Source organism: Neolamprologus multifasciatus, chromosome 11 (genome assembly GCF_963576455.1).
Source record: "Neolamprologus multifasciatus chromosome 11, fNeoMul1.2, whole genome shotgun sequence".
Classification (NCBI taxonomy): Eukaryota; Metazoa; Chordata; class Actinopteri; order Cichliformes; family Cichlidae; genus Neolamprologus; species Neolamprologus multifasciatus.
The window spans coordinates 31,319,752-31,336,084 of record NC_140449.1 but is presented as its reverse complement, the minus strand read 5'-3'; the positions used below and the strand labels follow the sequence as shown (position 1 = coordinate 31,336,084).

The window sequence follows — 16,333 nt, the reverse complement described above, 5'->3', positions numbered from 1 at the left end:
AACCGGCACCAGCAAGCCAGCGCAAACGACTTCACGGGTGTTCCTCATTATTCACAGTGTGATATTCCATATCATAGGGCAAGGCTTGTGCGTTAGTTGGAAAAGCCATAGAGGGTTTTCTGTTTATGTGGGGTCAGACATAAGGCAGTGTGAAGACACTGACATTTAAGTTGCTTCATACTACTGTGCTGTCGATAAAACATCAGCTGTTTGAGGACCAGAGGCTGTGTTGATATGCATAATCAGGGGGAAGTATGTGGTTTCAAACAGCCATATAAAACATCCTCAGTCTGTTTCTGTTTTTGCATATATTTGCATAACTTAACTGTTTTCTTGTTTCCGCTAAACATATCTGAAAGACTTGTTCAATGACACAGAAATGCTTGTGTGCTCTCCTGTAGGGAATGTTTTGTATACGTTTACAAAAAAAAAATCGTTTACTGATGATACAAAACTTCTCTGTAGACTCATTGATCTGGTATAAGCCAGGCATTGTAGAGCACAGCTGTAGCAAATCTGTATTTTACATGAGCCAGGAAACTTTTTCACGACTAAATGTGAGGACGTGGAAACCGTGTAAATACTTTTGTTGCTGACGTTTTCTTTGGTAGGTTTCTGGTTTTTGGACTAGAATTAAGCATCTTGTATTCTGTGTTCGTGTAGTCTGCAAGTAATAAAGTGAATTTTGTCCCCTAACACTGATTTACAGTATTTACCTCAAGTCAGCGTAGTAATGGAAGCAGTCAAACATGCTATGGCTTTAGTTGTGCCTTTTGAATGTAACCGTTTCCTCAGGGATGATATCTCATGACTGTTTTGCTGACTTTCATTGATTCCAGATTTTCAACTTTAATTTTAAACACACGGCAATCATTATGCTTTTAGCAAGCATCTTTCTCAACTGCTTATCTAAACATTTGACTTTTTTAAAGTTATTTATTTATTTTGTTGTTGTTGCGAATATCCTGACTGACTTCACAATGAGGGGATTTATTACCTAATCACTGTGTTTGGTGAGGTTTTAAGAGAGCTCTTTGTGAGCTTGTATTTCCTTAGCTCTCCTGCATGAGCATTTGAATGTTGTGTGTGTGTGTGTGTGTGTGTGTGTGTGTGTGTGTGTGTGTGTGTGTGTGTGTGTGTGTGTATATATAACTACAGTTTGGTGAAAGTTTTTATTCTGTATATGTGGATGTCTTTGTGCACATATATCATTTGTAGCAGTTTAATGAACATTTAAGTAATATAAATAACAATCTATTAATTGGTTAAGCTCACCATTCAGCTGCATATTTTGTGCACTGACACATAATCAGATGCTCTGCAGGTTGTTATATCAAGAATTTATTACATGCATATGAATACAACAATATTCAGTACTTAAGCAGTTATAGTACATTGTTTGAAACCCTGAAGATGTTGATTTAAGATCAAGGCCTTGTCTTGCTAGCCAGCCCACTCTTTTGCCTCTGCTCAATCCATTTGGCGTTAAACCTGCATCTTCCTATTCAGGGTCTTGGGAGGTCTGGAGCCTATGCCAGATGTTCCATGACCTGGAATTGGATAACTGGAAAAAAATGGATCTGTTGACCTTAACACATATATAAACAATCTTGTAAAGCCAGTGCCTGGAAATGCTTACACATCAAACCCGTGTCGAAGGTGTTTCAAATTAGATAATTGAGATTATTGAGAAGAAGCACATTTTTGTCTTAAATAAAACTTTCTCGTATGGATGGATACCCTCTGCACATACCCATGCTCTTTTGCAGTACAGCTGCACACAACATTGGCCTTTCCGTGCCTGTGTAATATAAAACATGCTATCAGGAGGTCACGGTACATTTGAAATGCATATCACTAGCAAATGTATTTATGTTTTGAGGAAATGATGAGTTATGTAACGTTTGAGTTTGTGTCAGCATGTGTATATATCTGTGTTTCAGACTCCGGGTCTCTGGATCGATGATGGAGCAGAACAGGGAAGTCCTCACCAGCGGTCAGCCTCCTGGGGCAGCGCAGACCATCTCAAAGAGGTAGTTTTGCCTGTCGTGTTTTTCTTTCTTACTGTCAGGTTCTCAAGTGTTTGTTACGAGCATCCACTATTTTATCTGTTCAGATCATTCAGATTGTGTTTGCAAGGGACAACCAATCAGAAGAGTTTTCTTAAAAGGAGGGTGTAGGAAACTTTAAATTGTTTGTTTCGGATAGTGGATCATCCCAGGGGCTGCACCAAGACCTAGCATAAGATAAATGACCACTAGCTTAAAATGTGAGTCACGCAAAGCTACTCTAGAGTCCAAAAATAAGAATATGAAGCTGGAAATGAGCGTAATGGGTCCATTTTAACCTTAATTCATGCCACAGAAAATGTCCTATCCACCCAGGCTTGCTGAATACATTAACTCAGCAAGAGGAAAGAATGTTTTTGTCGTTCTTGAGGTTCATATCATTTTAAAGTGTTTTATTTGTCAGGGTCTGTGGTCAGACTAAATATTATCCTCCTTAAGGTTGGTTTCCACTCCTTTCTGTCTGCCAGGCATGGTGGCCAACCAAGCGACCACACGGCATTATAAGGTCTCCAGCTCTTCAAACCACAGTCTAAATTTATCCTCTTTCTCCCCCTGTTCCTCACTCAGCTGTGTCCTTTGCATCTCATTATGGCCTCTTGTTTTTGAGAGATGGTGCAGGAGCTCCTCTCAAGGGTGAAACACCCATATAGTTTCATTTTGGGTATGTACAACTTAAATCGGGGTAACTGAGGCACTGAAGATGTTATATTGAGCAGAACACATTTTCTGTTGAGCATAACAGAAAATATGAGCATAATGGACACTCAGTTTCTGTTTCCAGTCCAAAAGTAGTTCCAAAATATTAATGGCACACAGATGTGTTGACCGAAGAAGTTATCCACAGTTTGAAAGGATAAGGTTGGTGTCATTCCAACGTTCATAAAGCTCAGACATGTGTTTTGTAATTTCATACCACACTACTACTGTGCTTCATTGGTCAGTACTGAGATGTCCTGTTAAATAACAGGCTTTACTTTTTTCTTCATAGCATGTGATCTAACAAGAACAAGACTGTGGTTTATTTCAGAAGTCTGAATGTTCACACTTCTAATTTGACTGTTATTTACTGTCAACAGCTGGTATTCGTGTTGCACTATTGCACTGTTAACAGGTATAAAAGAAAAGGGATAAAGAAACTTTCATAAGTGCCACAAGAGTTTGATCAAAATCTTTTCTCTGCTATGAGCTTACAGCATTTCTATCTGATGGCAAATTCTGTAATCTGATCCATCTTTGCAGATTTTGTTGTTTCTTCAGAGTGAAACCAGAGCCACAAGATAAGTTTAGTGCTCGTCTTTTTACAAACAATCCCTTTGCCTTGGCCTGTACAGTCAATGGGATAGCACAGCCAGGAAAACCCTCTTTCACATCCACTGAGATTACATCAAGATCGTCTGGACTTGTCATTATCATGTGCTACAGTCACTAAGTGAATGTAGTGAACTGGTTTCCAGTGCTCTAACCTCGGCGATTACATAATGTGGGAGGACATCTATGAGAAGAGCAAGTTTCTTTGTTGACTGTGTTGCCAGGATGACAAGATCAGCACTGAAGACCACACCTTTGTCTGCATAGCACAACTGCATCTCACAATGGGTATCCTGTTTTTAGGCTGATGCTGGACCAGATGTAGAAACACCCATTGACTAAATTTGTCTCATTATCTTGCAAGCCTGGTGTTATGCAGTATACTGATCTGCAACTATACAACTCATGAAGACTGACTTGTCTGGCAGGAATAACATCAGACTAAATCCACTGAAGTTAAAAAATAGTAAAATTAAGCACGCTTTAATAGACCAGAGTAAACGATGTCTGTGCAAATATTGTCTGTCTGTTAAAGAGCAGTTTTAAAACCACCGTTCATATATTTTCTGTATATTGAAGAGACATTTAAACTGTTAGTCACATTCTTTGACAACTAAATGGTATTGTTAAAGTGTTGTGGTGTAACGTTGCACACACAATGCCAGATCAGTTTGCTGAGTGTGGCTAATGTTAGCAGTGGTAGTATCAGCAGTTCAGGCTGTATAGCATCTGACTTTTTTGGAGGCCAGCCCAAAAGTTAGGACCATGAATGGTTCCCTTTGGGATTGAAGATCAAGGTTTTTTTTTTTTAATAGTTTTTGAGATTGTCACAGACAAATCAAAAGTAAGCAAGGTAATCTTCACAAACTGTGCCACTTTTATGATCTTGAAGTGTAAACACAATCATGTAAGTGTAAACACCAAAATTAAAAGGCTAATATTAGCAAAAAAAACTACACCAAAGTCCCGTGACTTTAGTGTCTACACCACTTTGTTTTGAATTCGTCTTACTGAGAAATGTCTAAAGCCTGTGTTAGAAGAAACCTTTGAGTAGTCTCCTAATCACTGACATCTCTACTTGTTATGGCCGTACACTGCACATATTTCAGTGAATATAACTCCTCCCAAGCATCTTGAAATCAGTTGGAGTTAAAGATGGTTTTCCTGTATTTTGGCAAAGATTGTGTTCTCACAGTTGCGGAATAACGTAAATTAATCACAGTATTATCTCTCTGCTGACAGTGAAGTACATCAGAGGAAATGTGCTTTTCACCTCCTGACCTCATTCACTTCACTCATGGGAATGGTTAACTCATATGTTCGCATGCCTTCACGGCTCCCATTGTGAGCCGTCGTTCACTGAAGTGCTTGTGCTTTTTTTTCCAGCAGATTGCTAAACTGAGGCTACAGCTGCAGCGTGGCAAACAGGTCAACCGGCAGAGCAAAGACAGGGAGCAGAGCTCGCTGCAGCTCCCACAGCAGGCGCAGCATGGCACTGCATGCCAGCCACAGGTGAGCTACGCGTGTCAGTACTCATGCTTTGACTATGTGGGTTGTTGTTTTCAGGTGAAAACATTAACTAACCCCACACATGTGATGCAGGATTTTAGGCTGACAGCAGCGATATGATAAGGCAGGTTAGCAGCTGAGAGAAAAAACCACACAAATGAGGCAGACCAACCTGAATTTCAACTGTCAAAGATAGGAAAAAGAGCAAGGTTGTTTTCTACATTAGTCGGTTAACAGGATTAAATGATTAACTTGGTTGTATGTCAACTTAAAGTAATGTATAAAATGACCATTATGAAGTTACAATTTTGGGTCCAGGGGAACTGTTTTAGGGAGTAGGTATTGATTAAAATGATTTGAGAAAGATTTAGACTTTGTGAAGGCAATGTTTCATCTTAATGATACCTTTATGATCAATGTTGCTCTGACTCTTACTGAGGAGGCCTAGTTAATAGTGATATGTCGGTCGCGAACAAAACAGCTCTTAGAGCCGGATCTTTTACGTGAACGACTCGAGCCGGCTCCTTATCCCGAGCTGTGGATTATTTTTCTTCTTTCTCTCACCCTCTCTCTTGCACTTTTTTTCCGCTTCACTCACACGCGAGCCTTGTGCTTGCGCTGGGAAGGGGGGGAGGGGCGGTAGTTACACTGGCAGTAGCACAGGAACAGAGCGGGAGGGAGAGAGAAAGAGAGCCAGGGACAACAACGTCACATTAGAAAGGTATAGTAATCATCCACAACTATTTTCAGTTGCAGATGATAAAGGATTCAGAAAGTTTATTCATGCAGGTCCATATGACAGAGAATATGCTGCATCTTTTTGTTTTCATATTTTAATTTATATTTAATTGTGTTGTGGTTTGCAGTGTTTTGTGTTGTTTCATTTTAAATTTGTTTAAAAGGAAAAAGCTGAAAATTTAAATAGTTAAAAGTTGAACGGTGACTAGTTGGTTTTTGTATTATATGATTTATTTATTACATTTTATGTGGAGTGAATAAATAAAAGTATATTTACGGTGGCCCCTAGAGACAAAACACGTACAAACTCCAAAACACGTACAAAAGACAACAGAAGTGCTCCAGGATGCTAGGAGCTTTTGTTACCTAGTGGGTACACAAGCCAGCAAGTAACAACGACTTGATTTGGTGTGTGGTAGTAACAAGTAAATGAACTTTTTTTTTAAATTATTTGAATATATATGAGTGCTTGTGTATAAATACACAAACAATACACATATGCTTTCAATCATGTAATTTAAGTGATCTAGGTAGCTCTGTTTTGGAAGTTCAGTTAATGCTAGAAATGTGTTTTGGAGTTTGTACGTGTTTTGTCTCTAGGGGCCACTGTATATATTTATATATAAACATATATAAATAAAACCACTTTTTTTACATTAGTAATTCCTTTTGTGCATAATTTTATATTGTTGTTAATAATAAATTAATTAAAGCAACAAAACAACCTGAAGAGCCGAAAGTGCTGGCTCTTTTTAGTGAGCCGAGCCGAAAGAGCCGGTTCTCTAAAAAGAGCCGTAAATCCCATCGCTACTAGTTAAGGAATCTCCTCTGTGACCAGTTGTATCAAAAGTAAAAGGGAGACAGCAGAGGAGAACTGTGTCTGGGCATGTCCCTTTCTCCACTGGCTGCAGTTCATTCATTAACAGATGCTCAGCACTGCAACTGCTGTAGGAACATTTCCATAAACCATGATATGCTTAAATGTAAACTACAAACTGAATGTCTATTCAATTCAATTCAATTCAATTCAATTTTATTTATATAGCGCCAAATCACAACAAATGTCGCCTCAAGGCGCTTCATAGATACAGAGAAAAGCCCAACAATCATATGACCCCCTATGAGCAAGCACTTTGGCGACAGTGGGAAGGAAAAACTCCCTTTTAACAGGAAGAAACCTCCGGCAGAACCAGGCTCAGGGAGGGGCGGCCATCTGCTGCGACCGGTTGGGGTGAGAGAAGGAAGACAGGATAAAGACATGCTGTGGAAGAGAGACAGAGATTAATAACAGATACGATTCAATACAGAGAGGTCTGTTAATACATAGTGAGTGAGAAAGGTGACTGGAAAGGAAAAACTCAATGCATCATGGGAATCCCCCGGCAGCCTACATCTATTGCAGCATAACTAAGGGAGGATTCAGGGTCACCTGGTCCAGCCCTAACTATATGCTTTAGCAAAAAGGAAGGTTTTAAGCCTAATCTTAAAAGTAGAGATAGTGTCTGTCTCCTGAATCCAAACTGGAAGCTGGTTCCACAGAAGAGGGGCCTGAAAACTGAAGGCTCTCCCTCCCATTCTACTTTTAAATACTCTAGGAACAACAAGTAGGCCTGCAGAGCGGGAGCGAAGTGCTCTAATAGGGTGATATGGTACTACAAGGTCATTAAGATAAGATGGGGCCTGATTATTTAAGACCTTGTATGTGAGGAGCAGGATTTTGAATTCAATTCTGGATTTAACAGGAAGCCAATGAAGGGAAGCCAAAACAGGAGAAATATGCTCTCTCCTTCTAGTCCCTGTCAGTACTCTTGCTGCAGCATTTTGGATTAACTGAAGGCTTTTCAGTGAGTTTTTTGGACATCCTGATAATAATGAATTGCAGTAGTCTAGCCTGGAAGTAATAAATGCATGAACTAGTTTTTCAGCGTCACTCTGAGACAGGATATTTCTAATTTTAGAGATGTTGCGCAAATGGAAGAACGCAGTCTTACATATTTGTTTAATATGTGCGTTGAAGGACATATCCTGGTCAAAAATGACTCCAAGGTTCCTCACAGTGTTACTGGAGGCCAAGGTAATGCCATCCAGAGTAAGAATCTGGTTAGATACCATATTTCTAAGCTTTTCAGCGCCGAGTACAATGACCTCAGTTTTATCTGAGTTAAGCAACACCCACAACGCCAAGACAAATTCAGTTTGATATGTGACAAGTGAAGTGTTTTAGTATACAAAGCTTTTTCTTCTTCTTCTTCTTTTTTTTGACATGTACATAATGTTCATGTTTTCTTCTTTTTTTGTCTTTTTTTTCTCATTTCAGTTTAAGGCAACTTCAACTTCGACCACGATGCCTGTGATAAAATCCCTCATATGCAGAGTGCCGAGCAGTGTGGAGGGCATCAACCATGAGCTAGAAAATGTGTTTATCAGAGAGGACTTGGAGCAGGGAATACAGGTAGGGTGTGTGCCCATACCTGCGATGGGTCAAACTATGTTTCAACATGATTTGGAGCGCTTGTTGAACTGCATACCTGCAGATGCTGTGAAATCTTATTATTCACCAGCTGGATAAAATGTCAGATTAATGACATACAGACTTTAAAATGAAGCATTCCAGTGGGCTAAAAAGTGGGCTGGGCTGTTTATAAGGTGCTTCTTTGCACATATTTAAGTTGTAAACTTTGTGACTTATAAATGACTAAGCAATGTAATCTCCTGCCTTTCCATCATCCCACGCATAGACTCTAACCTAACCATACTGGAACGCAGCTGCTGACTGTAGTCCTTGTTTTGCTCTACAGCAGTGGTCCCCAACCCCTGGGCCACGGACCGGGCTGCAAGAGTTGAGGCTGTAGGGTGTGAAATTTATGGTTTTCAGGGTTTTTATCGTTAATTTGGTTTCCCTGGGTCTTTTCCTGTGTTGTATTTGTGTCTTATTTTGAAAGAAATATTTACGCGTTACCATAGCGCCCAGAGAGTATTAAGGAGCAGAGAGGAGGACGTTACTCTCGATGTTGTTGGCGCATTTCAGGAGGACGCTGCTAATAAAGTTACACAATTACACTGTGAATTTGTGTTTATTATTATTATTATTATTATTATTATTATTATTATTATTATTTTTACAAAATACCACAGTTTTGTCCAGTTTTATTTTGTTGTATTTATCTGCGACACCTTAATGGCTGGTCCGTGAAAATATTGTCAGACATTAAACCAGTCCGTGGCGCAAAAAAGGTTGGGGACCGCTGCTCTACAGTCTCCAAGTGGTGGCACATGAATTGGCCAAAGAGCAGAACAAGGAGTACTGCTTACAGCTGCAGAACAGGAAGGTAAAGCTGGAGTCCATCCAACCTTTCTAGAAAGTCAGTTTATTGATATTGATAGTCATCGCATCACAGCAGCCTGGTCTACCTGCAGATGGGGAGACACAAGACAGGAAGGGTTGAGTCTAGTGGTTCAATTGCAAGTGAACTTTCAAAATGATGGCATTGTTTACCAGTGAGACGACTGCACTGGTGTACTGCGATGGCTTTTATTATATCTAAAGCGAAGTCTATGTGGGTAACCCTGGAAATACACTTGGTGTGGCTGCTTTGGGTTCCAGCTCTGATGTGGGTGCTGGCACTTATTGCACCCTCACAGGACAATGCTTGCAGTTTCATCAGACGCACCATAGTATTTTAGAAATGTCCCCGAAGTGTCCCTTTGCTCCACAGAGATAATATAGCACTAGATTTAGTTTTTATGGAAGCTGCATCAAGCTGCATAGAGACGATTTGGAGGGGACAGGAATCTAGTTAATTTTCACAATAAAAGGCCCCATGCCAACTACTCGCTCTGCTTCTGATACACATTCGGTGAGATTTGTAGTCGTGTAAAGAAGTCGGCTAAACTGTATTAGAGATTTGACATCAGCTGTCACCTCGAAGTTCACTTCTGTGGCGTCATTTTACATGAAAATAATAAAAAGCACAGCATGGTTTTTTATTAAAACAGCTCAATTATTAAAAAATTAAATTCAGACTCCATAACTCAATCTGACAGCAGGTGTGAACGTTGTCTAGTGCCCTATATTTCAGAGACATTAAGGATACAAAAGTGATTAACAGATTCACATGGCTCTTAATACACATGCAGTATTTATGTACAGCGTTTAATTGAGCTCATTTTTATCTGTTTTAGAGAGTTCTCAGATTGTTTTTTGTTTGTTTTTTTTTTTTAATCTCTCCAGTTTAAGCAACAAGTAAATTAACCACTATGAACATGCCAAGTAAATACTGTTGTGGTATGAAGCATGTATCTTTATCATCACAGAAACAGCTTACAACTGAAACCTGTTTGTTTGTCCTACAGTAATAAAGATGTCTTTTAATCAGTGAGTGCAGCTGACTTCACCAGCATGTAATTGTGAGATGTTGATCATGAGATGTTTTAACAGCTCATGATCAAACCTAAGCTGTGCTCAGACTCCTACGTCACACCAGCCCTCTAAACTGCAACTCCTACACACTTGCATCACACTTTTACAAGAGTCATTGTGAGTCAGTGTTGTCCATGTAGTTTATATTCGGTGTTACTGTTTAACATAAAATAACCTTTGTGTTTACATTATAATGAATTAATTTGCATAGAGTACATTTTTTATGCATCATGCAAACCCTGCTCGATTACATATAACAAGCAGTCACTGTGTAAACGCAATATTTAGATACGATTTTAACATGTTTTAAAAGTCCTAATTGCAAAGATGAGCTCTAGAATTTAATCTTAAACCAGATAAATAAACGTTGACCATGTAAGGAATGCACCAAATGCAAAGGCAGACTTTACCATTTGTATGCACGACTATTGTATACCTGTGATTTAAACAACTTTTAGGCTATGCTTAAAATTCATTACACGTGCACAGGCTTGTAAAGTCACTTCAGCACCATGCAGCCAGACACACACATTCTCACTCACTCTGAAATAAATTGCTCATAGGAAAGGAGGCCTTAAATCTCGTCTGGTGCAGGCTAGTAAACTTTGGCAGGTCTGTAAAGCTCTACTCTTAGAAGGTCTCACACACACACTACAGATTTACAGCCTGCTGAGCACAGAGCTTTTTTTTTTTTCTTCCTGGTCTCCCTTTTGAATCAGCTGTGCCAAAGCAGAACGCTCTGCACATCACACTGTTCATCTGCTGTCAAGCACTACCATCTGCTGTGGTGTTTGCTTCTCCAATTGCCCTTTAAACACCCAGACAAATACACCAGAGGCCTTTTTAAGTTTTAGATTCAGGGCATTTTAGCTGGTACTTTTCACCTAGAATTATTTCATTCAGGGAGTTAGCAGGTGGGTGCAGTGGGTGGCTTCAGCAGTTTCCATATGGGTTTGAGAGTGTTGGGGAAAAGATTGAGGTTATGAGTTTGTCTTCATATTAGGATTCATGTGTGTAACCGCTTGGCTTCTCACCACCTCTTATGCATTCTGACCTCGCAGACAATGGATGTGGTAGATGGCCGCCGTGCCCCCTTCCCTCCACATCGTTACAGCAGCAGCGGGGACACACGTGACACAGACACACAGGCTCCTTCGAGTGGTGAATCCAGCCCATCGCCCCGTCCCTGCAGCTCTGATCACCTGCACTCACCTGATGGGAGCCCCTGTTATGCAGAGGAAATTGACAAAGGTGTGTCTTCACTAGTGATCAGATGTAGCATGTTTGCAATATTCATAGCTTATATAAACCTTTGTGGTTTGAGGCAAATGTGTGAAATCTGATGAATATGCTGAGTAAAGGATATCTAGACTCTATGCCACCCTCATGGAGTCTGTTTCTGATAGTTTGGTCAACGTTATGCACATGACTAGCCTGATCCAGGTCATTTTGCTGGGCTTATACAAAGGAGCAGGGCTGGGTTGAAGGCCATGTTATGGCACCTTTTGCCTAGACAGCTGGGATAGGCTCCAGTGCGCAGCAGGCCTAAATTTGATAAGCCAAAGAAGGTGTGTGTGTGTGTGTGTGTGTGTGGACTGTACATAATATTGCACAAGAGTGACGATACCAATGTTGGTGTTTAATCTGCTGAGAGACTGTACAGAGAGAGCAGAGAGTTAATTGCTTAGTCTGCCTGCAGCAGGAAGGACCTGCAGTATCTCACCTTTAGAGACTGTGGGTGAACCAGCCTGTCAGCAAAACAAGCCTCCAGTGATGTCACTTTCATGCATGTGGTGCGAAGTGTTTTTCTTTTCTTTTTTTTCTTTTTTAAATCACAGATGGGAAACAGGCGCAGTTCACTTAACGAGGACTGAAGTCTGGTTCAAGTTTCTTGATACTGCTAAGGAGGAGCCCTTACTAAGCATTTACACAACTCTAAAATGAGTTCCTAATGACGGCAACAAAATTTAAAAATCAGAGTTTTGTTGTATGTTTTTTTTTTTTTGTTTGTTTGTTTGTTTGTTTTTGATAGGCAGGAAAACAACATTGGAAAAAGAAAGATGTGCTTTATCAGTCTTGTTTGTTTCTAATCTGCCCCTCTAGAGTCTGTTTCCAAAGAATTCCATGATAAGCTTACTAAGTTTATCCTCTTTTGGTGTCCACAAAAATCACAAATAAAGAAACTATGATTCCACAAACGCTTTGTGCTGAGGACACACTACTGCACTTTTTCCGGCAGCTCCTCAAAATCTGCAGCCAACATGTATAATGTACATTTCATGCATTTGTCTCATTATCATTTTCCAAAAAGAAAAAGCACAAAACAGGTTTCATTTTTTTTTTTTTATTGTATTTTCAGACAATTTGTGCAGTTCTCCTCTCCCCAAGTTTGCCACGTCGCCCAAACCTAACAACAGCTACATGTTCAAACGGGAACCTCCAGAAGGCTGCGAGAAGGTCAAAGTCTTTGATGAGCTGGTGTGAGTATTTATTTGTCTTCCTCTTGGGTTTGTTTTTAGACATACCCTCATAGCCTTATATCTGGCAGTTACTGCTACACAATTAAACTGTATTTGTTTGAAATTCAGTTACATTATTTTTATGCTTTCTTGAATTAAAACAAGAAAGACAACAAGCCTATCTGCATTGTGGGTGGTAGGGATGAGAGCAACATGGCTGTCTAGGATCAGTAACTAGCAGTTAATCAGATACAGTTTTATAAAAAGATATCAAGCCAAGTAACTGAGTACCACTTCTGTTCTCTTCAGGTCTGGCAAGTCAAAGGGCTTCCCTCTGTTCTCGTGCCCTGACAAAAACAAGGTGAACTTCATTCCCAGGGGCTCGGCCTTCTGCCCAGTTAAACTTTTCTGCTCCTCCCTTTTCTCCCCGGTCTCTCCTTCTTGCACGTCCATCAACCCTGGTTTCCACGGCAACAGCAGCTCTGGATCACAGGTCACCCCGAGTATGCCCACGGTACCACTAGCTACCTTTTCGTCCTCCACAGACAGAAGCACCGACTCGAGCGGCGGTGTAAACTCAGACAACAGCACAGTCAGTCAGAGCCCCGACGCAGATGTGGGGAAAGACGGCTCGGCACAAGTACTCCTTACCAGCTAGTCCTCAGGTATCCTCGACCAAACAGACTACAGCTAAAATATTACAACTAGTCAGGTATGGTCTAACAGAAGAAAAGGAAAAAAAAATTGCACTCCGATAATCCTAATGTTAGCCAGCAGGGAGTGCTCAAGGTCTAGAAATGCTTCGGAGGATAATGGTACCAGCGTCCTGCTGCACAAGAATCTCTACTTGATCCTAGTGTTAGTCCCGCTGTCAGTTAAGTCTGATGGTTCGGGCATTATTGCTGACCTTGGGCAGAGCCTCTCTTCACCCATCACTAACGTAGCCTAGCCTCCTCTGTACTATAACACTTCCCGTAACAGAAATAGCGTTGCTTTTTATTTTCTACAATAGTAGAAACGACTGCTGGAATGACTGTGTTACTTAGTGTCAGCAGTTTAAAATTAAAAAAAGGAAAAAAAAAATCCAAAAGTCTCACAAAACGCAGCGATGTCAAGAAAAACATATTGTATTAACATTATCTAACAAGCTTATTAGCTGTTCAGTGTTCAGCAAGCTAACATTTCAAAGTGCATTTATGTTTCATATTTTTAAGATACCCGGATGTCAGAATACTTTGCCCCTTTTCCCTCCTGTTACTTATTTGAATGTATTCGTAGCACACAGTCTTAAATGAAACCAGCAGTCACTTAAGTGCAGGCTTCACCTGAGAGGCTCACCAGACGAGACCGAAACCTGCATTCCTAGTTTGATCACTAATAAAACTTGGTAAGCTAAAATGCAAACATCAGCTGTTTAATCAGCAATTAACTGACCGATCAAAAAGCACACGGCTCCTCCGTTTCCTCGTTTTAATGCCCCACACTACCAAGAACAATAACTCAGGTCATGTGGAATGTACTCTCTCGGATTATGTTGCCTTTGCCCAGTGTTTGACTTTGTTCTTCAGAAAGACATTCCAGTCTTTTGCAGAAATGTTTCATTATTATTTTTTTAGTTTCTGGAGAGAGGGAGGCTAATACAGACTGAATCAACTGATTGATGTCACACCTTGTGACGGATGCTTTGCGTGTTAACCTGTTCAGGTTAGAATTTCAGGTGCTATGACACATTCCAGAGACCACTGTTGAATTGATCAACTGTGAGAACTCATGCAAAAGGAACGAGTGACATAAGCTAGACCCTGCGAAAGTAAGATGCTGACAATTCTGGCATTTGTTTCAGCCCTTTTGATAAATATGTACCAAAGGAAATTGCGATGAGAGGCCTTTCATGTGTTTTGGGACACAAAGTAATAACTTAACAAACTGGGATAAATGGTAAACTGATGGTTAACTAAGCTTTAGTAAGTAGTTTACTGTTAACAAACAAGGACATGATAACAAATGTTTGTTAGTCATTAATAATAAAGCAGTTTGTCATTAGTTTGGCCACATTTGTGACAAAGATGGTGAGATAGAGCTCCATCTAAGCCACAATTTTATTTTATTTTTTTCTTTCTTGGACCAAAACAAGTAGTTTTTTGGTGCTTAAAGCTGCCCCCAAAAATTAAATCAGTGTGAGAAAAGAAGCACCAAGGTCCACTGCTTCTCCATACATGCTTTAAAGTAAAGCACAATTTACATTTATGAACGTCACCTGTACTCTAAAGTTGTACCTGGCTTTCAAAATCAAGTCTCATTTCATTGTTTGCTAACAGTAAATATCTGAAGGTTAACTGTTAGTTTACCTGTTCTTAACAATTACTATCATACAGTGTTACTGGAGCACAAAGAAGCAGAATGTTTATTTGCATTTCATTTGTGTTAATAAAGAGCTCAGCAACTACATAAACGTAAGTGCTAATCATTAAAATGGAAACAAAATGATAATCACTATTTTTATTTTAGACCAATTTGTAAAGTTAAAGCAATCAGAACAGAGTGCAATTTCGATTTTTGCTTGAAGTAAAGCTACACTAAGGACGAAAAAAAAAAAAGTGTAACAGTTTATCTCAATATACAGATGCAGCCAGATGTGGCCTGATGTTACTTTGCAAAGTTTGTATTATCAGAACATAATTTTAAAAAACAAAAAAAACATGACTTTGACTTAGGTCCGTTTTGCCACAGGAGCACAAATAAGAACATGTGCAGCACATTCGGCAACAAATGAAGTGCTTTGCTCTGCTTGCAGCTCCAAGACTTTTAATCATACTAATTCTGATTATATTCACAAGCACACTGTGCCGTTCAGAAATGATTGCCGTGTCAGGCAATGATGATTCAGTTCTCCCGTGTATTACACGTTTTTATGTAGATCTTGTGTGTTTTTCAATAAAGGAAAAAAGAAAGCCCCAAAAAGTCTCTTTGGATTGATGTACATTGTGTTTATCTGTGACCTGGGGGAAAAAAACCTTATTAGTATTCATAAGCATGATTTTATATGCAAATAGGAGTTAAGGTAAGGCAATTGCTGTATTTGGTTATGAGTGAATAATAAATGAATATGAAACAAAGCAACAAAAAAATGTCACTGGGTTATAACTCTGTGTTAACGTGTGATTTGATTAAGGCATTTACTCAGATATGTAGTCAGTTTATGCAGCATTGTCATTAAAGTCAGAATAAGACTGTATTTACACAATTCTTAAAGTTTCCTCTTTTTTTGGCTCTAGAATAATGCACTGACGCAGCGTATAATGCCCGTAAAAACCACTAACCACTAAGTAAATACAGGAACGTGGAAAAATGTCACATCACTATAAACATGTAGTTCACTGAATCACGTTTACTGCTTAACATAAAAGAAGGCATGCAACATGCAGTAATAAATGACTGATGTGTTTTAAATCAACACACTTCTGGATTATACTTAAAAGGAGATCACATATACTGTATTTTGCAAACAAATCATCAGTCCTTACAAAAAAAGTCAAGTTTGTGTCTGATCAAAGAAACGACTTGGATTACATGGATGAAATTCCACCTTCAGATGTGGTGAGAAAGGAGTTTAGTTTAAATTCTTGCACTGCTGAATAGATCAATGCCAGACAATTATCCTTCAGTTTGTTTAAATAATTCTGTTTAACTGCATTAAAATTCCTCCAATCAACATGTTCCACTGCTCTATAAACAAACTGTTATCTTTGTCATATTTGCTTTCTTTCCTCTTGTGCATCTCACGCAGTAGTTTGACATCTTCAGTAATGAGAACTGGAAATGAAGCATGA

At 39.5% G+C, this 16,333-nt stretch overlaps 1 protein-coding gene across 3 annotated transcripts in view; it reads left to right on the top strand.

The window, feature by feature from the left end:
• The window catches only part of glcci1b (glucocorticoid induced 1b), a 29,107-nt gene extending 14,432 nt beyond the window's left edge, over positions 1–14,675 (top strand). The window contains exons 4-9 of one of the 3 annotated variants that reach the window (XM_085178466.1): positions 1,944–2,033; positions 4,764–4,894; positions 7,953–8,076; positions 11,106–11,295; positions 12,404–12,524; positions 12,813–14,675. In XM_085178466.1, coding sequence (XP_085034592.1) covers positions 1,944–2,033; positions 4,764–4,894; positions 7,953–8,076; positions 11,106–11,295; positions 12,404–12,524; positions 12,813–13,161 — 1,005 coding nt within the window. In that variant the 3' untranslated portion in view covers positions 13,162–14,675. Of the gene's footprint in view, positions 1–1,943; positions 2,034–4,763; positions 4,895–7,941; positions 8,077–11,105; positions 11,296–12,403; positions 12,525–12,812 lie in introns of all 3 variants that reach the window. The other 2 variants (XM_085178465.1, XM_085178464.1) reach the window with 2 other exon arrangements.
• The last annotated feature ends 1,658 nt before the right edge of the window (positions 14,676–16,333 follow it).